The sequence below is a fragment of the Monodon monoceros genome, unplaced genomic scaffold (genome assembly GCF_005190385.1).
Source record: "Monodon monoceros isolate NGI ecotype Baffin Bay Population unplaced genomic scaffold, NGI_Narwhal_1 Super_Scaffold_16, whole genome shotgun sequence".
Classification (NCBI taxonomy): Eukaryota; Metazoa; Chordata; class Mammalia; order Artiodactyla; family Monodontidae; genus Monodon; species Monodon monoceros.
In genome coordinates, this window is record NW_021703772.1 from 34,106,765 (window position 1) to 34,128,479 (window position 21,715).

The following is a 21,715-nucleotide window of genomic DNA, read 5'->3' on the forward strand; positions in this document are numbered from 1 at the left end:
AAACTAACACAACATTGTAAATCAACTATACTTGAAAAAAAAAAAATCCACTGGTTCAGCTTCTCTGGAGAACCCTAACACAGTGGACCTGAGAGGCACTGTTTCCCGGCCTCCACAGTCCCGCTTTGCAGTACACATATTGACTCTCCACACAGATTTGAGAGCACCTCCTCTGTGGTTCCTGTGAGCTTCTCTTGCTGAGGGGAAATGAGAAGGAGGAGGTTAGTGGAATGAGCTACAGCCCCCACCACTACAGGTGATCTCAGTGCCTCCACTGGCACTCATCTCCTTTCTCTCCTCCACCTTGGCAAGTCTGTGGCTTGCTTTATGGAGTAACCCAAATATCCTTGAGGGGGGCTGGCCAATAAACATGAAAAGATTTGTGTTTCAGACTATTAGTCTATATATTACTGTCTCATTGGTTTTCATTTTTAAGTCTTAATCATTTCAAAATAATTTTTAATGTAATGTTAAATAAGAGTGTGCAAATAAAGAAAATCTACTAATTGAGGTAAATCCCAACTTATCACAGTCCAAACTACATATTCTTTTTGAGACAGCATATCTCTTTTGCTAATAAGGTAAAACTATTAAGTTCTCTATGTCCTTGTAAGTTGGATCTCCTACAGGAGCAAGAATAATCATATAAAGGGCTGGAAAATCTGCCTCCACTGAATCAAATACCAGGGTGTCCTCAATTCAACAGGTTATATAAATAAATCTGTTTGAGAAAGAGCTTTCCTTGGCAAAACAAATTAGAATGTATGTTTTAGCTTTGTCAAACCACACAAATAAAATTATTAAGTATAAACTCAATTGAATAAATCTTTATTGAGCTCCCACGGGGCACATGAATTTAGGATCTATAATTTACATAAGTAGAAAAGTGTTACTTTAGCCCCTTAACAATTAAAAAAAAAAGCAAATTACAACTTCTCTATATATTTCAAGTGAATCATTTAATGTGAGTGAGGCTCAGTTTGATATTACCATAAGTATTAACACATGAAAATGGGAAAGTATAAACATTTTCCCTTCTATCAAAAACAGGTTTGATGCCAGGATAAACTAGCCTGTTGGTTTAACAACAGCTGATTAAAAAGGCTAGAGAATCTGGAAGTAAAAAATGTACTTGGAAGCAATGTCCTCTGAGGGCTCATTCCCCTGAGGGCAGCAAAATGCTGAAAAATTTAACTGGCTCAAAAATTATACTGAGAGATCAAAAAGAATAGTCACAGCTTGGGAAAAAATTTTGAGAACAGATGACACTAAATGTAGTTAGATTAATAATTCCAAAGTTTCCCTGGAGTTATAACAGCACTCTGAGCTAACCAAAGGGGCTATAACCTCATGCTCCTTTGAACAGAGTGGTTTTAAATGATAGATTCTCCAGTGCACCAACTGTATTTTCAAGTATAATTCTAGTATTTGTACCTAGCAATACAGAAGAAAAAGCAGCAGGGAGAAAGTGTCAAGTATATAGGACATAAAAGGGTTTGGCAGCCCTAGAATTCCCAGTTTGAATCTTTTTCATCAGGAAAATCCCATTCCGGCTCAGTCCAAGGTGACACTGGAGGTGGTGCTGTTGATGGCCTGTGACAAGCAGGAGGCAACAGTGAAAGTATTGAACTCTGGCTTTCTTCCTTCATCTGTTAAAGAAACTCAAAATAAGGCTGTTGGTACATAAATTCAATACATTAGTTTTTTTAGTAAAAAATAACTTTTAAAGAAATCATGTTAAATGTGTTTAAATTGTTTTTAGGTATTTTCACTTAAACATGCCTTTGATTCTGGTTATCTGAAAACAAGAAGTAACAGCCAAATAAACTGACTTTTATCAGAATTATTTTGCCCTTACATCATTTCTAGCCAATATAGAAAAATAAAATGTCTCTAAGTTAATCAAAATATAAGCTGAGGATAAAGTAACACATGATGATATTCCATTTGTCTTTACTCATTTTGTTTTGCAGAATGGAAATATTTTAGAAAGTCTATAATTAAACTACCAAAAACGTTTTCTTCTTTTTAACTTTACCTTGTAAGAAAATTATTAAGAATCTTAGTAACCAAACTGTCCCATTAAGCCAACAAAATGATGTGATTTTTTAATAGTATTAAAAAACATCTAGACAACAAAGATAGATCAGCTCACCTGTTTGAAGAAAACATGGGATAATAAACTGCTTGCTGATGGCCTGAAATTTTTTTGAAAAAATTATTTTAAAAAAGACCTCATATTAGAATGTAGATTTTTTTGGTGTAAACTATGTTAGAACTTAGGTTTAGAGCTATAAAACTCAATACACAAAAATTAAAAGGAAAAAATATATGTAAGGAAGCCCAATTCTTAGCTTCAACCTTAACTAATGGGCAGAATTAATTCTAGAGATAGCCTTCAATTAGTCTGTGACTTAACATTTATTAGGCACTTACTAATTATAAGGAACTATACTAGGCATTAAGGGGCTTAAAAAAGATTAAAAAGACACACACCTTATTTCCAAAATGCTAACACATTAGTTATCTGTGATAATAATTATTGTAATACCAGCAACTAACACTCTTGTACTGCTTGGAAGTTTCTAAAATGTCTTAACATAAGTGCAGTAATTAACGTCCAGAAAGATTAACTGATTTTTACAAGGTGACTTGGTTAGGAAATGATACAGCTGAGACTGAAGCCCAAGTCTTCTGACTTCCAATCTAGTATTCTTCCCATTTGCTCATTGTCTCCACTTGCTTTTAGCATTGGTATTTTCTGGATTAGGCTACTGTATAGTTTTTTGATGAAAAGACTGATAAAAGATTTGAATTTGGCAAGAAGGAAATCTCACAAAACTTCTATAAAATACAAGACACAGATGTTTTATGCTATTTAGAAGTGACCAATATTACCTTTTCTCAGGATCTTGCTGCAAACAGAGCTGTACCAGGCTAAGGAAGGCAGGAGAGAATGTTTTTGAGGGCGGTGTTTGTAATCTGTCACTATTTACTGTGCGAGTTCCACTGGAGACATGTACACTTTCTCCAATCCCAGAGTCTACACCTGATCGGGAATTTTTCATTCTGGATTCTGACTGAGGGAAAATACTGATATCCAATGGGCTATAAGGAGGACCTTTCAGTTTCTGCAACAACATCTAAAAGAAAGAAAAATTTCCTTCAGTCATTTTCAGGCAAAATATTAAAGCAATAACAACAACAATAAAGGTCCTAAGAGTCTACAGCAAAGATGTTTAAAAGAAATTATATAGAATGTAAGGGAAGGAAAGTAGTTCAGGGATTTCAGCAGCATTTACCTGAGTCCTGTGCATGTCCTGGAAAGGTACCTGCCCACTGGCCAATTCACATGCTGTAATCCCAACACTGTAAATATCTGACTTTACATTATATCCATGTAAATCCTGTAGAACAATTAATTTGAAGTCCTTTAGTATAAATACCCTTTAAAAAGTTACATACATATGCTTTTTTGATAAAGGGTGGTGAATAATAATGGAAAAAACTCATGAGAAATCAAGATATACCTAATATTTGGTATACATTTAAAAATTCCTAACAATAATTTTGACAAGAAAGAATTTTAAAAGTCTTGCAGTAGGCCTTTCATCAGTCCAAATATAAGGGCACAACTGTCCTTTAGTCAAACTCAGAAGACACTTAAGACGCATAGACAACCCAATGCAATGGCCACACCTGACCTGTCTCAGTAGTTCTGGACTCAGCCACGGCTGCACTGATGTGCTGAACTGTGGGAAATCATACACAGCCCTATGCTTCTGTCCGTGCTTAACCAAACTATGCAGATGGGACAGGCCAGAGAGGGTCACTAGGCCATCACCAGAAATGAGGATATGGCTGGCTTTAATACTCCTAGAACAAAAAGAAACAATCCTAAATACTAAGAAACTGGCCAATGAAGAAAGGATAAAAATCTGGTCAGAATAAATCCATGTATTCCCTTGGAAATTAAATACTCCTGAGAAGTTATAATTTAAAGTTAAATGCAATATTATCCAATAAAAGATAGCCTCTCATGGTATTAACAAAATTTATAAAGATATGTCTAACGTAAAATTTTCCTTCATCAAATAAATTATAAAAGAGCCTTGTTTTTCATCCTAAACACGGAAACTGGAAACTAATAGAGCAGGATGGCCAATAGTCTGGTAAAGTATAATAAAACCTTGATTAATTAGAATACTGTCTGCTAGAAATCCTCAGTTAACCAGAATGCTGCTAAGAAACAACAAACAGTAAGAAAAAAGCTTTGAGGTGAAACAAACAATAAGAAAACAAGCTTATTTAAAAGCAACTTAATTAAAAAGGAAAACAAAGCCCCAATATATCTTAGAACAGCACTGTTTTTAACATTCAGCCAATTACTTCTGCATGTACAGTTTGGCAACAAGAGAACTGATATTTAGTATGATAATCTCAAAGTGCTACAGAACACTTAAGAAATCAAAGGTTTAGTTACAATCTGTATATGATATAAACATGACATAAAACTGAAAAGCAGATAAAGCAGCTCTTTATTTGCTTAAGGAAAAAACAAAACACAAGAGTTAACTAGGATCCCACTCCCCACAGCTTATACCCCAAACAGATAGGTTCTTGTAACCCTCATTACTGGGACTTGAGCTGTGCGAAGACAGGCGCTCCATCCCAGCACGGAGCACAGCACTTGGCACAGAGGAGGTGGTCTGAACATTTCTGGTGAATGAACTATAAAATGTAAGCATCTACTATACCTACTGGTCCCTTCCTCCCTCAATTTTCATTTGCAAGTTTCCTATCCTCCATTCTAACACTCAACTGCTCCTTCCTAAAAGCTCCCTAAAAGACTTCTTCCTCTCAAATTCTTGCACTTTGTAAAATACAAATAAGTAAATACCTGTGAATACAGCCATTCTGATGCAGATAGTTCAACCCTCTCACTGCTCCAAAGAGAATGTTTCTTATTAAAGTTTCACTCATTCCTTCAGGAAAGTAAGTCCTCAAGAGTTGACTTGCTGAACCTGAAAGAAACCCCTGAAATCTTTAGATGAACACTGAAAGTGATTTTGCTTCTAGCTATGTTTTAAATGTTCTTATCAACCATAAACACACACACACATACACACACACGCTCGCATGCACACGTGTTACATTTTAGAGTCTAACCACTTTCTTATGCCAAGGTAATTTTCCTTCACCAATCTTCAAAAAGACTTTTCTAATGACATGCTAGAGATTAGGAAAGTGAATTAACAATATTCAATATGACTAAAATAATACATACTGTGTGAGAACATATATATTTTAAATCCACAGGCAATTCACAAAAGCTATCCTAAAAATCAAAGCTCTAGAATGCATTCATTTATTTATTCAACACACCTACTGAACACTACTTGTGCTAGGTATCTTATGAGCACCTGGGGATACCAAAATGAAAAATACATACATGATCCTGCCCTCGAGAAGCTCAAATCCAGTGAAGGAGACAGGTACACACACAGATGTTTACAATACAGTGAAATAAGTTTACAATGCAGAGAAACAAGGATAGGGATGGTGTGCACAAGCAGAAAAACTACTTTTGCTTGAAGACGTAACAGCAGCTCTCCACTGAGAGAGAGGAAGGAAACTGAAGGGAAAAAGACAGCTCGTTCAAAGGATTGACTTCTTGGAGAAGCAATCAGTGGTGGTTTCAATGATCATGAGACCCATTCTACTTTTTTTTCTGAAAACTAAAATTCAACATGAACCAGGTATAAAAATATATCATGAAATCTAGAATTGGCCATCAGATTTATAAATTAAAAGTAGTGAATCATAAATCTAAGATCACACTCATCCTTAATTATAGCATCCAGGCTAAACCATGAATTATTTTACCTAAAATGAGTTTTCTTACCATAGGCCATAAAAGGAGAAATAACCCAAAGCCAGCTGCCAACAGTGAAAACAGTCCAGTAAGTTGTAATATTGGGATGCCGGAAAAAGTGGGATAGAATCACTGCTTTCTAGTATAGAAACACAGAGACAAGACATTTAAAAACAACCTTTTTAGCTGATTCACGTTGTTATAAAGCAGAAACTAACACACCAGTGTAAAGAAATTATACTCCAATAAAGATGTTAAAAAAAAAGAAGGGAAAAGTAAATAACAATAAAGTGGATTTAAATAATAAAACAAACCCCCAAAACCCAACCTTTTTCCTCATTATGAAGATAACAGCAGTAGTGGCAGCTTATTAGTACCAATAATGGAGCTTATTAGTACTAAGCACTGTTCTTAGTGCTATCATCTCTTTAAATCTCACAACCACTACACAAAGTATGTGACATTATAATTCCCATTTTACAGAAGAGGATACTTAGAAACAAGTTAGAAAACTTGTCCAAAAGCACATAATTAATGAAAGTAGGATGTGAACTTATTAGACAGTCTGACTCCAGAGGTCACAGTCAATAACTGTACTGTGTTCTTATGATAGAAACATTTAAAAAATACATTAAAATATGAGTATAAAAGTCACTTCTAACATTAAATCATAGAACCACTGTTAACATTTCAGTATAATTTCTTCCAGTGTTCTTCTGTGCAATATACATGTGCACATATAGTTAAAAAATTGGGATAATATCAAAACAAAATCCTTTCCCTCATTATATCAAAAATGATTAGTGACAACTGAAATGGTATTATAATATTCCTGAAATTCAATCTGTTAAAATTTATCAATTCAGAAGCTAGTTTTACTTAGCTGGATGAAAAGGAAACTGTTTGCTTTTGTTTTTTCTATTTTCCTATACGATTATTTGTGACTGGACTGATGAGGGGTATTTAAATAAATTCCAGACCAGTGTTCCAAATATGATATTCATTTGAAGGAACTTATAGTAGTTACCAAAGTTTGAATATATTTGCTCTTTCATGGATCTGGCTTCCAAGTATTCTTTCCATTTCTGTAATTGCATGTTCATTAGAAGAAAGAAATCTACCTTTCTCTAACAGAACTACTAATTTGCGAAAAAAAAAATTATAGGTGTAATCTCCTCAAATAGACATTAAATTAAATGTATCTTTTTTTTTTTTTTTTTGTATTGTTACCTGTAAAGCTTTCAGGCGTTCTTCAGTGCAGTTTTCCAGATTTGTAATTTTTACAGTGACCAGTGTTCCTGTAGGAGTATGCCGTGCGAGATGGACGGAAGTCAAGTTGTCAAATCCTCTTCCTATAAGCAGACGTAAAACTTGTGTTAATGACGAAAGGAAAAAACTGATAATCTGGACTTCGTCAAAATTAAAAATTTTGGCTCTTCAAGAAAACACTGTTAAGAAAATGAGAAGGCAAGCCACTGATTGAAAGTATTAACAATATTTATATCTGACAAGACTTACACACAGAGTACTATATAAAGAACTCTTATAGCTCTATAATAAATGACAAACATCCCAACTAAAAATTAGGCAGAAGATTAAATAGGTAAGCCACAAAAGAAGACACAGAAGTGGCCAACAAGTACATGAAAAGATGCTCAAAATAGAGGAGTAGGAATTAAACACAATATACCATTACACACCTATTGTAATGGTTAGTATTGTGACTTGATAAACAAATTGTTACATTCAAACAATGGAATGTTACTCAGCAATCCCCTACTCCCAGTCCCTGGCAACCACTGATGAGATTTTTGTTTGTCATGTAAGTAGTATCATAGCAGTTTTTTGTGTCTGGCTTCTTTCACTTAGTATAATGCTTTTGAGATTCTTCCGTGTTTCAGTAGTTAATTTCTCTCTATTGCAGAGTAATAATCCATTATATGTATATACCACAATTTATTTTTATCTATTCATAAATTGATAAACTTCGGTTGTTTTCAGTTTTTTGTGACTACAAATAAAGCTGCCAAAACCATTCTTTAAGTAGACATATGTTTTCACTTCTCTTTGGCAAATACCTGCAAGTGGGATTGCTAGGTCGTGTACGTTTAACTTTATAAGAAGCGGTCAAACTGTTTTTGAAAGTGGCTGAACCTCTTTGCATTCCCACAAGCCACGTATAAGTACTGCAGTGACTTGACATACTCACCAGCATTTGGTGTTGTCAGTTTTTAAACTAAAAACACCTAGAATGGTAATCTATTAATAGACACTTAATAAATGTTAGTTTCCTCCCTCTCTCCACAGTCACCAAATTCTGTCACTTTTATTGCTGAAATGCAGTTAATCTGAAATTCATCCCTTCCTCCCCAGCGACAAGCATCACTTGCCTTAGCTCAAGTCCTGTCCTTGTTCTCTGGATAGATGCAGTGACTTCCTCACTATGCCCTGCATTCTCGATCAGGACATGCACCAAAACTACTGATGGAACTACTTCAAAAGCCTGTGCCTAGTTCCAATTCACCAGAAATTTTGATTCAGGAGGTCTGTGATGGGATATAGGCACTGCAATTTTTAAAAAGACTCAGGTGATGAGGATGATACTCTGGTTGTAAATCCCTGATATACAATATCTTCCAGATTGCTGCCTGGAACTGCTGCCAGTTGTCCTTCTAAATTCAACATTTTATCAAAAGAAAGGTACTACAGTGCAGCAGCTGAGAGCTTAGACCTTACAGTCACAAGAGTTTGCTTTCAAATCACTAACTGTATGACTATTACTTAAATTCTCAGAGCCTCAGTATCCTCATCTGCAAAATGGGAGGGCTAAAGGGGTGAAGTGAAAAAATACATATAATATGTTCAGCCTGATGCCGATTAGATGCTATTATTATCATCATTACTATTCCACAATGTCTCTCTAGTAGAGACGATAAATTCCAAACCTTTCCTTAAATCCACTGAGTAATGAAGTTGGTACGTTGCGGGGCTGACAGAGAGAGTCTGAACTTCTATATATATATACCCCATATGAGTTCTTTCACAATGGTTCCAAGCCTCCTTTTTCAGATTTACCTACTCCTACTGCCTACTCGCCCTATGTTCCTGAGTCTAGGCACAGAGCAGCTATGTGATAGTCCTTCCTCAATCACCTATTCGAGTAAATTATTTTTTTACGTTTTTTGGATTGACACCATCTGAAAAGTCCTTTCTAATTTGGGGGCATTTTCCACCAGTGCTATTTTAGAAAAGGTCAAATCCTTATTTCTCTTTTGGTCACCTTGACCTGGGCATGGGAGGGTCAATGACATAACTTGGTCAATGGAGGATGAAGTGAGTGACAAAAGAAGCAGAGGCAGTCAGAACTCACACTTAAAACTTAAAACCTTACCTAAAATCCCATTTTTAGTAGAAACTTTTTTCAGTTAAGTTGGAACTCACCAGTGGGGCCCAACATCATCTAGTGGGGTTAAAGTACCCTACTAGTGTACATTAACTAGGCTGCTCTTATGCTGTGACCCAGGCTACAGTTCTAGTCACATAGTTTCTCTTGGTTTATTCCAAGCCCATTTCTCTAGCCAATGATTCTGTGAGTTAGCAAAATTGTTCAAAAAATTCTTTTAGTTTAAGTAGTCAGGACTGTTTTTTGTTGTTTGAATAAAAACCCTGACTAGAATATTTAGTAAACTTTTCCTCATGCTTCAGGATCCAGACCTTTTGTTATCTTCCCTGACTCCTAGAAGAGTCGAGATGCACAGATGAACGCTCCATCTTCTCTGTTCCCATAACACTTGCACATCTTTACTATAGTACCTTCCAGTGCATAAGACAAAGCTATCTTTCATGTTCGTCTTCCCAGAGAGGATGTGAACTCCTCAAGTGTTTTACATGGCTTTATACTCCTAGCACCTAAGATAGTATCTCTTTGTATTATTTAAGAGATGTTTCTGAATACTCAGAGCAACTTTTCACAGGTATAAGGCTAAAAACAATAACTCAGCCAGTTCCAAACTTAACTGAAAAAAGTTTCTACTACGAATGGGATTTTAGGCAAGGTTTTAAGTTAAAAGAAAGTAATTTGGTTAAAGGACTGTAGCTGAAAAGATTTACATGATTTGGTTTAAATCAGACAAATGATCAGAAGTTCCCCAAAATAAAGATACAAATAACAAATGCTTAGATTATTTAGTGTCTTCCTCCTCTACAAGTACTTCAGTGAAAAAGTAAAAATTCTAGAAGGTAATCTTGAAAAAAATCTGGGCTACTGTTTTAGGACAGATAAAATTAACAGATCCGTTTGACTGACACAATTGACATTTAGTTTTATGCTGTGGGTAACAAGAGAGACCTGCTTACAAAGTAATCTTTTTGTCATCAATTTCATTTCTAACAATGATGAGTCAATTATGTACAATCCAGAATGATTACCTATTTCCACTTGGAGTTCATAGTGAGAAACGTTGGTGGAACAGATAACTTCACTGGCTCTAGTGGATGGAGGCAACAAGGAAAGGGTTGGCTCATCAACCTGCATTGTTTTAAAAATATGAAAACAAAATAGGTATAAACTTTTTGGTGCCCCAATTTGGTCCCCTACTCCAGTGTAAAATACTGATATTGTCTTTTCAAACACACAAGTGTTCATTAAGAAGGCACTGAAAAGGTGGCTTAAGAGACTTTAAGATCCAAAAAGTATTTACAACAGCTAATAAGGGATGCTAGTTATAAAGCTATCAGCCTGTGAAGGGGGAGAGGGCTAGAAAAACAGATTTACAGGTAGTGAAGAATACTTTTCAGCACAATTTCCAGGAAGCATTCTTAGGAGTTGCTAAGAATGGCTGTTGACTCTTCAGGGTATCTAATAAATATATCAAGGGAAGAAATGAAAGGACCTATGAGGAATATTCTATTCTGGTGCTCTTACTTCAAGTGGTTGTCAGTTACAATCATTACACATACATGTATCTGCTCAGCTAATGGAGGTGTTAACAGTCAAGGAACAATTTCCATACTAAAACCAATTCAAAGAAGCTGAAGAAGTTTTTCAAAGATGAGATGAATCAGAAGGGAGGTCAGAAAGAAAAATAAGCCTCAAGAGATGGGAGAACAGGATAGGGTACAGAAGTCCTGAGTTAATGACCATGTACCACTGTGGCCTTTCACGGGATACTATGGAGTCAGAGTGCTAGGTTTGCACCAGATCCCAGTGGCACTGAAATAACATGCACACAGGAGAAAGAAGAGGCCAACACCACTGGCATCATATGATAGCCATGAGGATCTCTAAAAGGACACCAGTACTCCAAAGGCACTTAGCAGCCTTTACAGGCACCAGCAGGTGGCAAGAATCTCGTTACTACCTCCAAGGCAAAGAGAAGGAAGAAGGGAGTTAGGAAGAAGGGAGTTAGGAATGACATTACTATTTACTAGGAATTCTGCTAACTATTTTTTACATTTGATTCTACATGTTCCCCAAGCTTTTAAGAGAGCAGAAAAATATAATTGTAAGCTCATGGTAAAAGGTAAATAATCTGCAAGAGGGATGAAAGGCTATAAAAAGAAATTCTACCATACGATTGGAAATAATCCCAATGAAGAAAGAAATCTAAATAAATCAATGCAATTTCTTTAGAACAAGTAGTCTTAAACTCAGATTTAAAGAACACATATAAGAGAGAGAAAGAAGAGCATATAGCAGTTTAAAAAATGTTTAAAGTGATAAGCTATAAGTCTGCCAGGAAGGCTAGAGCACAGAATGAACTGAGGCTTACAGTTCACTGCTTGAAAAAAATGGCATCAGGTTACCAGATGATGGATTGAAATAAGGCTAATCAACCTCTACTTTGCTTCCCTCAACTCCATCAGGGAAATAGTCTTCTTTAAACTAGAAGCACTTAGATTGTAATTAAGTAGCTGAAGCTCAAAACAGGTTGTTTTAAATAGGTTCAAACCTCCAAACCAAAGACAATTACATCTAGGATATTAAGTCTGCAAATATAGTAAAACTCAGATGAGAAACCCGAATGGAAATAGTCAAACATTGACTCAATTTTCAAAAAAGAGAAAAAAGGATAAAGGGGCAAGCTTGATGCTGTTGCCCAGTAAGGTCTGGTATCAAATCACTACACAAACAAGTTATGGACATTTAAGAAAACAACACGGTAATCACAAGAAGACAATATAGGTTAACTAAGAGTAAATCATCTTAAAACTAACCTCACTTCTCTTTTTGATTTCATGACTAGTTAGAGAATTAGAAAGCAAAAATCATGGCAGGGTCCTTGTCCTTGTCAAACTTTTTAATAACTTTTTGAACTAAAAATTCAAAAGACCTGGTTAATGAATAATCTGGGAAAAAAGTCATGAAAACAATACCATTTACAACAGCACCAAAAAGAATAAAATACTTAGAAATTAACTTAACCAAGGCAGTGAAAGACTTGTACAATGGAAACTACAAAACATTGCTGAGAGAAATTAAAGAAGACATAACTGAATGGAAACATACCTCATGTTCAAAGATTGGAAGACTTAATATTATTAAAATCTCAAGGGATCCTGAATAGCAAAAACAATGTTGAAAAAGGAACAAAATCAGAGGACTCACTCTTCCTGCTTTCAAAACTTACTACAAAGCTACAGTAACTAAAACAGTGTGGTGTTGACACAAAGACAGACATATAGAGCAAGAGAACAGAATAAAGAGCCCAGAAACAAACCCTCACATATATGGTCAAATGACTTTTGACAAGTGTGCCAAGACCATTCAATGGAGCTAGGACAGTATTTTCAACAAATGGTGCTGAGAAAATTGGATATCCAGATGCAAAAGAATGAAGTTAGACCCTTAACTATACAAAAATTAACTCAAAATGATCAAGAAAATATTTGTAGGTCATACTTCTGATAAGATGTTAATACCCAGAATATAGAGAGAACTAAAATTCAACAACAAAAAAACAAACAACCCAATTAAAAAATGGGCAAAGGACTTTGAATAGACATTCTCCACAGAATACATGTATGTGGTCAATAAACACATTAAAAAAGTGCTCAACATCACTAATCATTAGGGAAATGCAAATCAAAACTACAACGATATACCACCTCACACCCTTTATGATGGCTGTTATCAAAAAAGCAGAAAATGAGTATCAGAGAGGATGTAGAGAAACTGGAACTCTTGTGCTCTGCTGGTGGGAATGTAAAATGGTACAGCCACTGTTGAAAACAGTATGGTCGTTCCTCAAAAAATTTAAATAGAATTACCATAGGATCCAGTAATTCCACTTCTGGGTATATACCTAAAAGAATTGAAATCAGGGTCTCAAAGAGAAATTTGTACTCCCATGTTCATAGCAGCACTATTCACAATAGCTACAATGTGGATGCAACCCAAGTGTCCACCAACAGATGAATGAATAAGCAAAATGTAGTATATACATATAATGGAATATTATTCAACCTTAAAAAGTAAGGAAATTCTGCAGTATGCTGCAACACTAGTGAACCTTGAGGACATTATGCTAAGTGAAAAATCTCAGTCACAAAATAACAAGTACAGTATGATTCCACTTCTACTGGTACTTAGAGTAGTCAAAGATCAGAGACAGAAACTAGAATTGTGGTTTCCAAGAGGCAAGGGAATTATAAGGGAAGGAGGAGTTACTGTTTAATAGGTACAGAGTTTCAGTTTTACAAGATGAAAAGAGTTACAGAGATGAATGGTGGTGATGGTTGTACAATATTATGAATGTATTTGATGCCACTGAACTGTACATTTTAAAATGGTTAAGATGGTAAATTTTATGTTATGTGTACCTAGCACAATAACCCCTCCCGCAAAAAAAGCAGCACTTGTGGAAATTTCCTGAGTTCTAGGCCTCTCTCTTGGTAACAGCAAGGAGTCAACAACAGACACTTTACTTTCTAAACACTACCTGTCTGAAGGGTAATACTTGAATGAAAACTAGGATTGGATACTATATCCTATTGTACAACAAGGTACGTAACTAGAAGACTTTACAGTATTAGCGAGTAAAAAGCGAAATGACAAAAATGATGACAATTGAAGATAAGGTCAGAATAAATTTAAAAATAGGATTAACTGGGATAACTCTATTTTGTAGGACTAAGGTATCTGCAAGGCAGCTTCTATTTTATAGAAAGAATTATAATATAAAATGAAAATTAAGAGATTTAGAGGGGAAGATCCCAGAGAAATATTTATTTCTCAGCATGTTTCTTTAAATATTATTTAATACATCAGGCATTGCCCAGGGATGATAAAGATAAAAAAGACAGGATGCCTATTTTATGGGGATCATGTGGAGAGACATATACATCAATCATTGTGAGATAATATAGTAAATGCCATTTTATGAGGATGTCTAAGATCTGTAGGACCATAATAGAATTAAAGGTACAAGAGCAAAGACTTCAGAGATGTGATACTTGAGCCAACTCTTTAAGCACGAGGAAGAATTTTAGAGGGGTATTTCAAGCAGAAATAAAAGTGTGTGCTAAGACTCAGTAGCAATAAATGAAACTCAAACATTAGACATATTCCATACCATTAAGAGTCCTTATAAAACACTAACAAGTTTAGGCTTTATCCCATACGCTTTAGGAAACCAATGGCAATTTTAAAGCTGGAAAGTGGCACAAACAGGCCTGTATTGGTAACAGTGTTGAATACTGATCTGAGTGGGAGAGGAGGTTATATGTGTGTCTAGGAAACTAGAGGCAATGTGTTTACCTGCAACAGTCCAGGTGAGAGGTGATGAGATTTGAGTAGCAGCAGTGATCAGGTGAAGGAGGGGATGGACTCAAGGGCATTTCAGAGACAGATCCGTAAGACTTGGTGTGTAACTAGATGTGAGGGCAGAGGCAGTGTGAGGATAACTCCAAAGTTTCTAGTTAGGGTGATTTAGTAGATGGATTTTCATTTGCCAAAGCAGGAAATTCAATAGGTCAGTGAAGTTTTGAGAGATTAAGGTTTTACTCAAACTGCACAGAGATGCCTTTGAAAACTCTAACCAGAGGAATTCTACAGACTCATCTGGTGCCCAGGAAAGAGTCCAAAGTTGCAGGTAAGAACTTAAGAATCATCAGTCCTACCTGATGACAGGGTCCCCTCACAACCTAAAGGAAAACCTCAGGTAGCTCCAGACAATCTGAAATCTGAGCAACTGAAACCACAGGAGCCAGTGAGACTGCTTAGGGAGAGTCTGTTTAGGCAGAGGAGCAGAGGCCAATTACAGACTTCTGGAGAATAGCTTATGTAGAGGAAGAAGAAACAGTAAAAGAAGAAAAGTGAAAGAAGAAAGAAGTAAAGAAAAAGAGATATAGGAGAACCAGAAATTATATTCTGTAAAATGGTGTCACAGAAGGCAAAAGAGGAGTATTAATTGTACTTAACCATTTTCTTACCAAGTTTTGATGGGTACTGGTTTCAGACTGCTTTTCAGGTCTGAGTGATTCAACTTGTGTTCGTGAAGTGCAGAAACAATCCTGTAAATTCAGAAATACACTAAATAAGTGAAAAATAAGTCACAAGATAAGGGTGGCACGTGGATACAAAAAAGTCTGTTGACTGGGGTGAGGAGCAGAGAGAAAGGGCAACGTGCAGGAACCTGAACTGGAGCCAGGATTCATACTGTGGAGGTAGACAGTATGGGAGAGAATGGAGAAGCAGCTGGGTATGCAGAAGACAAATTTCATATCTGCTATAATTTTACTTGGCGCTATCTCTGATTCTTGCCCTCTACCCTGGAGGTAGTAACAGCAATTCATTTTTACTGCTGGTGTTAATTTTTAACCCTTTCGTAATCTTTGCAGTGTTTTTCTGAATATTTAGCTAGAGATATATTCTGCTATGCTCATCATATTATTTTTATCTTGATCCTCAGATTTTCTTTTTCCCTTAAGTGTGGGAACCACGTTTATCCACATTAAACCACACATTGAATATATCAATACTTGGGAAGCAATTTTGTTCCGTAAGGTGATAAACATCTCTAACCAACTCAAATCAAATTAAGAGGCTTAGTTCCATCATCACAATTTACATTTTCCTGCATTTCAACTCAGTGTTCTGTTATCACATATTGTCAATAAAGAAATGTAACACCTACACACGTTAGTGGCGTGAAGCTGATGTTATACTTATTTAGGAAGAAAAGGTATGTTAAAAGAAAAGTATAAACAAATTGTATGAAAGAGACTTTTAATTATTTTCAAGCATCTTATGAACATTCATTTTTATATGAACATTAAAGTATAATATCAAATGAGTCTTTAAGACAAGTCCTCCCACGTCTATTTTGCAGTCACTTACTTAATCAAACTTCCTTTAGCTTAAAATATGCCAGAATTTCTCATTAATCAAACTAATCATTTTCCCAGTTAGCCTAAATTACTGATTAAGTTGAATTCCTACAGTCTGTACATATCAATCTTACCAAAATAATTTGACATATATCCCCACCGTTTTATGTAAAACTCGCCCCTGAAGAACAGGAGCTAACAGTGTCAAGATAGCTGTAGAGTCATTTCCTTTGCAAAGTTTCTATTGGTTTGTGTAGGGTGAATAAAATTTACAATAAAAGTTTTTGAAGATACTTAATACTGTTGTTCATATAAAAAATAGCCACCAGTTACATCATTTATATATTATATATTTACATATATTTTCCAACATTTGCCCTGAATCTTTCACAATAATCATTCATACTATTGTGTGGGAAAGGGGTTAGCAGGCCTAAAACTGCTCTCCTTGGAAAGGCCTGTTTGCAAGGTTGACCCTTGGCTGGTATCTAGGAACTCGGATTTTGGGAGGGTTCCCACCATTCCCCAGTAAGAATGGATCATGGTGTGCCTAAACTGTCTATGCAAACAACATGGTTTATGCTGAACACCTGCTTTCTTTCTGGGAGTCTGGAATTTTGTTCCTGCTGCTCCTTTGAAAACACCACTTCTTAGCTGTCAAATAGAGGTAAAATTTGAATGAGGAAGAATCCTTCATAAGCAAAAACATTAACTTTATCTCAGTTACACAAATATCTCACTGAGGAGAAAACATGAATGTTTTGATTCAAAGGATTCTAAATATTTCATTGCAAGAAGAACACAAAGTAAAATTATTAACAAACTGAACAAATATAAATGACCCTATCAAATTCTATTTTTCCAAAAATCCATAATTATGAAATAATAGATTAAGTAAGATGTCCTTTCCCCCAAATTTGGAAGCCCTGGGCAACCATACAGCCCTTTGAATCTCAGTATCTCCATCTATCAAATGCCCTTTTACATTTCATCCAACCTACAAACTGACATAAAGTTGTTAATCTTAAGTAATCCTTTAGAGCAGGGGTCAACAAACTATGGTCCACGAGTCAAATCTGACCCGCCACCTGTTTTAGTGCATAAAATTTTACGGAAACACAGACACATTCATTTGCATTTATTTACATATTGCCTATGGCAGCTTTTTCCAAGAGTAACTTAATAGAGACCACATAGCACACAAATACTACCTGGCCCTCTAAAGAAAAAGTTTGCTGAGCCCTGCTTTAGAAAATGAGGTAGATATTTCACCTCAATGTATTTTCCAGATATATAAAGCTCCCCTTTTAAGTAGATAAACTTTACTTTAAACATAAAGTAAATGCATTATATATTTTCCAAATAACTAACAATACAGTCTCCTAACTTCATAGTTCTGCCTCTCAGACTTGGCAAGTGATAGAGTGGATTGGCAGATGTGAGTTTGAGCCCTGGCTCTAATTCTTTGCAATCATGGGCCAAACTCCAAATGAGGATTATACCACCTGCCCTGCTTACAATTTTGAAGACTGAGAGAGATATAATACATGAACGTATTTGTAAATTACAAATCATCATACAAATGCACCCACCACTTTTTAAAAGAAATTCAAATATTCAAGTAACATATTATATTCTACATAAGACACAATGAAAGTCCTAAAACTACTTAATCTAGAGTAGATACCATGGACTTAATATAAACAAAAACCACGTTAGTATCTATACATCATATTACACAATGATCCTAATGTTTCCTGTCTTGTTAAGTCAAGGGGTTTATTTTTCATACTATTTTGCTTGCCTTTAGTCAGATGGAAATTTGTCAAAGGGATTTTGGAAAGATTTAAAGGATAAGGCATAGCTAACTGGATGGAAGAGTAATGTCTAAGGACAGTAAATGTATGAGAAAAGTGGGTATGGGACAAAGGAATAGAAGGAGTATATCAGAAAAGTATAGGAGAAGCTCTTTTTTAAAGAGACAAAAACTCAATGATAATTTAACTCATTTTTAAAGACCAGAAGTCTTTCAGATCAAAATAACATCTCAGAGCCTAAGAATATTCCATCAGAGTGTGCCTATTAGGGCTTTGCACTAACATCTAATTACTCTATTGACACAAAATTAGATCCACGCTTATAAAAACTTACCAAAAGAGACATTGAATCGCTTTAGTTCACAGAAAGTGAGAAAAATCCATCTACTCCAAAGAAGATTTCTGCTTTATCTTCAAGATACAGAAATATCCTAGTATAAAAACAGAAGCAAAATAACTTATATTTACATACAAATGCCTTAAAGATCTAGTTGCCATAAACCCACCACTATTTGGGCAGCCATTCTTTGACACAAGGACTACAGACATTCCTGAAAGGTGTCCTTAAAGAACATTTCTGTTTACTGAACACTATTTGGGATCTGACATCACAACAGAAAGGTGGAGTGAAGTTGAAAGGAGGTTCTGAATATTTCCAAAGCCTCAATAAACCTGCATCTCTTCTTCCTTATCTTTTCTATACTACTTTTTTACAGAACCCTAAGCAAATGTAAAAACAATACAGAAAGGTAATGTTGGACCCACTTTTAATACAAATGATGCCCAAGAATTTCCAATGGTTCTACTTAGAAGTAAACTTTGAATCTTCCAAAGCTTCCTTATCCGATTAATTACCTATTAAATCATCTAGGGTAACTGACTGGCAAATCTGGGAAAGAGTCAAGATTAGCAACAGAGTAGGAATTAATTACATTTTCTTTTTGCCATGTTTAAAAAAAGATTTTTTTTTCAGTTTTCATGTGAAAATAATATTTTCCGTAGGTTGAATATTTTTTATGATTCTTAGTTCTCATTTCCATTCTTCTTGGAATTTATTGACAGATAGGAAAGATATGCAGATTATTACACAAATAATTCCTGTCCACTTTCACTGATGGAGTATTAATCTCAATAGTTTATGAGGGCTCCAACAGATGCAGAGGTTTAAAATAGTAACTTATTCAGATTGAAGGAGCTACAAAAGCACCACCAAGTTTCCAAATCTTTCCTAATAGAAAGGGTGGCAATGTTCGAAACTTGCTAGTGCTGGATATTCCCTTACACCTACCCAGTATCTCTTTCACCTAAATTGTGGTTCATTATTTCATATTAATGAAGTCCCCAAGTTTGATCAAGGCATCTGCAAACATCTGAACAAAATCAGAAAGAAAAAGCTTTTGTAAACCATAGATATTATACAGCAGCATCCAATTTTATTGCTAAGAAAAGATGTCAATTTATTCAGGATATTCACTACAAACCAAAGGAAGAGAATGGGAAGAAGAAAAAAACCCGGAATGGTTTATTTTTGTCACCTGCCATTCATTACCATCAATTTAAGGCACTGCTGTTTGCTGTGTTACAAAAGAGGCAATGCAAAACCTGCCCTGCTCACTTTCCAGGGTGATTCGGATCAATGAAATACTTTATCTGAAAGTGCTCAGAACTATCAAATACTGTATCAAGAAGAGCTTGAGAAGATGCTCTGAAAGGTACCAAATGGTAGGACTCATTTGGAAAGTAAGTTGGCAATGTTTTGATAACTATAAAAATGTTCATCCCTTTGACCCTGTAAAATTCTCACTTCTAGTAATCTATTCTAAGAAAATATCCAAGTAAATGAAGAAACTACAAGCATGTAGAAAGTAATTACCCTGTTACCTGAAACGGTCAAGTATTCATCCCACAAGTGTTTAATGAATGGCTGCTATGGGTCAGGCACTGTGCTGGGCACTGGGGACACTCACTAGTGATCGAGGCAGACAAGGCCCTGACCACTTGGAGCATACATTCCTACAAGCAGAAAGATCAGGGATGTCGTGATTAACTGAATTTCCTGGTTCTCAGGAATTTGTTTCTTGCTCTGTGTAATATCAGTTAAGTTCTTTCTTAAACAACAACAAAAAACCTTTAAACTCCATTACATTATCTATTTTTCAGAAAAACTCATAAGAAGCGGACACAATCTGTGAGAATTGTCAGTACTAAAGGGGTTGCCCACGTGCATGGCTTAATCCCAGAGGATTTTGCTTTAGATGTAACAGACTATTAAGAGATACTTTTATGAGACATTTTGAGGTCAAGGCAGCAGCTGCCCCCGCTAAGAGATGGGGGTGGGGGTCGCTGGAGGGCAGGGTATAGGTCTGCCGTCATAATTTTCTCCTGCGTGCTCTTTCACTAGGTATGAACATAAACCCTTTTCAAAAATTCATACTTGAGACTTGTATTTCTAAATGTATTTACAAGTACATCAGTGTGGTCCCTCGCAATTATCTCTAAAAAGAGAATTAAAATAAAGCTTTCTAAATAATTTAAATTTGTTCTAAAATAGAATGGTTCCTCCGAAAGCTTTAATCTGAAAGGTTAACACTTTCTGCGACAATCGGAAGGCGCATCTAAATTACAGAACTCGGGTTTTGAGTTAATTTAAGCATCCAACAGAGGCCCTTGTTACAGGGAATGCAAAAAAGCCAGATTTAACTCTTTGCGGAGCTTTAAAATTACTGTAATTTTCAAAGTTATCTTAGGAACCCATAAAATCTTAAAAATTATAGCCACGCACAACTCGGTAGAACTTCCAAACTTAGCATCGTGACTCAGGCTTTCAAAAAATATTTACTAAGCGCCTACTGTGTGCCAGGCTCTATCCTAGATAGGCGCTGTCACCAATTCCAATCGAGTTCTGAGGAAAAAGGTACGCGACACAACAAACCCACGAGGGAAAAACACAACGTTGAACTTAAATACCGAGGACGAAACGCGGCTTGAGCGTTCGATTACGAAAAAGCTTCCTTCCGAGTCCTGCTTTGGGGGACTTTGCAGCGAACTCGCAGAAGGCACACAGAGCCGGGCCGGAGGGCACCTCGGGTCTGGAGACTCTGCGTGCCTGTGAGTGCGGCCAAAGGTGACAGCGGCGGGGGGGGGGGGGGGGGCGCCGCGGGCAGCTGGGCCCGCGCACCTGGCACCGCCGACCCCAGCAGGCACCGCCTACCCCGCACGCAGGTGCCTCGGCCGCCACGCGGCCCGGGACGCCGGGCCGAGCCGGAGCCGCGCAGCACGCAGGGGCTGCTCGCCACGCCGAGCCGGACTCCCGCCACGGCTCCGTCGGCCTCCCGGGCTCAGGCTGGAAGCGGGGCGGCGAGTTCTAGCCTCGAGCTTCCGTAGGCGCGCGCTGGCGGAGCCGCGCTCCCTCACTTCGCGACCAGCCCGTAGCCCTTCCCCTCCCCAGCCCGGCCTCCCCTCATTACCCTGGCGGCGACTGCGGGCAGCGGCTCTCCTCAGGCGGCCAGCGGTGCGGGGCCCGGGCGCCAGGCCCGCCCAGCGGCAAAGCGAGCGCGTAAGGCCCGCTCGCGGCACAAGCCGCGGAGCCAGGACGGCGGCGCGACCCGTCTGGCACTGTGGGCCTGGAATTCTGCCCCAACCCCCAGCAGCCCTCCGGCACTGGGCTCGCCCCACCCTGGCCCCAGGGTCGCGG

The 21,715-nt window shown here is 36.9% G+C and overlaps 1 protein-coding gene across 5 annotated transcripts; it reads right to left on the reverse strand.

Annotated features, from left to right (window-relative positions):
• Positions 1 to 2: 2 nt before the first annotated feature.
• On the reverse strand, positions 3 to 21,686 carry STRADB (STE20 related adaptor beta). Of its 5 annotated transcripts, XR_003794044.1 has the most exons (13): positions 21,489 to 21,686; positions 18,356 to 18,452; positions 15,308 to 15,388; positions 10,304 to 10,403; positions 7,106 to 7,227; positions 5,906 to 6,014; positions 4,901 to 5,024; positions 3,705 to 3,876; positions 3,303 to 3,407; positions 2,899 to 3,143; positions 2,156 to 2,198; positions 1,435 to 1,649; positions 3 to 197 (listed from the first exon to the last, which is right to left on the reverse strand). XR_003794044.1 is itself a non-coding variant. In XM_029226128.1 (12 exons), the coding sequence occupies exons 2-12, from the start codon at positions 18,365 to 18,367 to the stop codon at positions 1,506 to 1,508; spliced, it is 1,254 nt and encodes a 417-aa protein (XP_029081961.1). In that variant the 5' UTR covers positions 18,368 to 18,452; positions 21,489 to 21,686; the 3' UTR covers positions 3 to 1,505. The 5 variants fall into 5 exon arrangements, 4 of the variants coding, with proteins under 4 accessions (XP_029081961.1, XP_029081960.1, XP_029081962.1 ...); XM_029226128.1 differs by having other exon boundaries at positions 3 to 1,649; positions 3,705 to 3,873; XM_029226127.1 differs by lacking the exon at positions 3 to 197 and having other exon boundaries at positions 813 to 1,649.
• Positions 21,687 to 21,715: the final 29 nt, after the last annotated feature.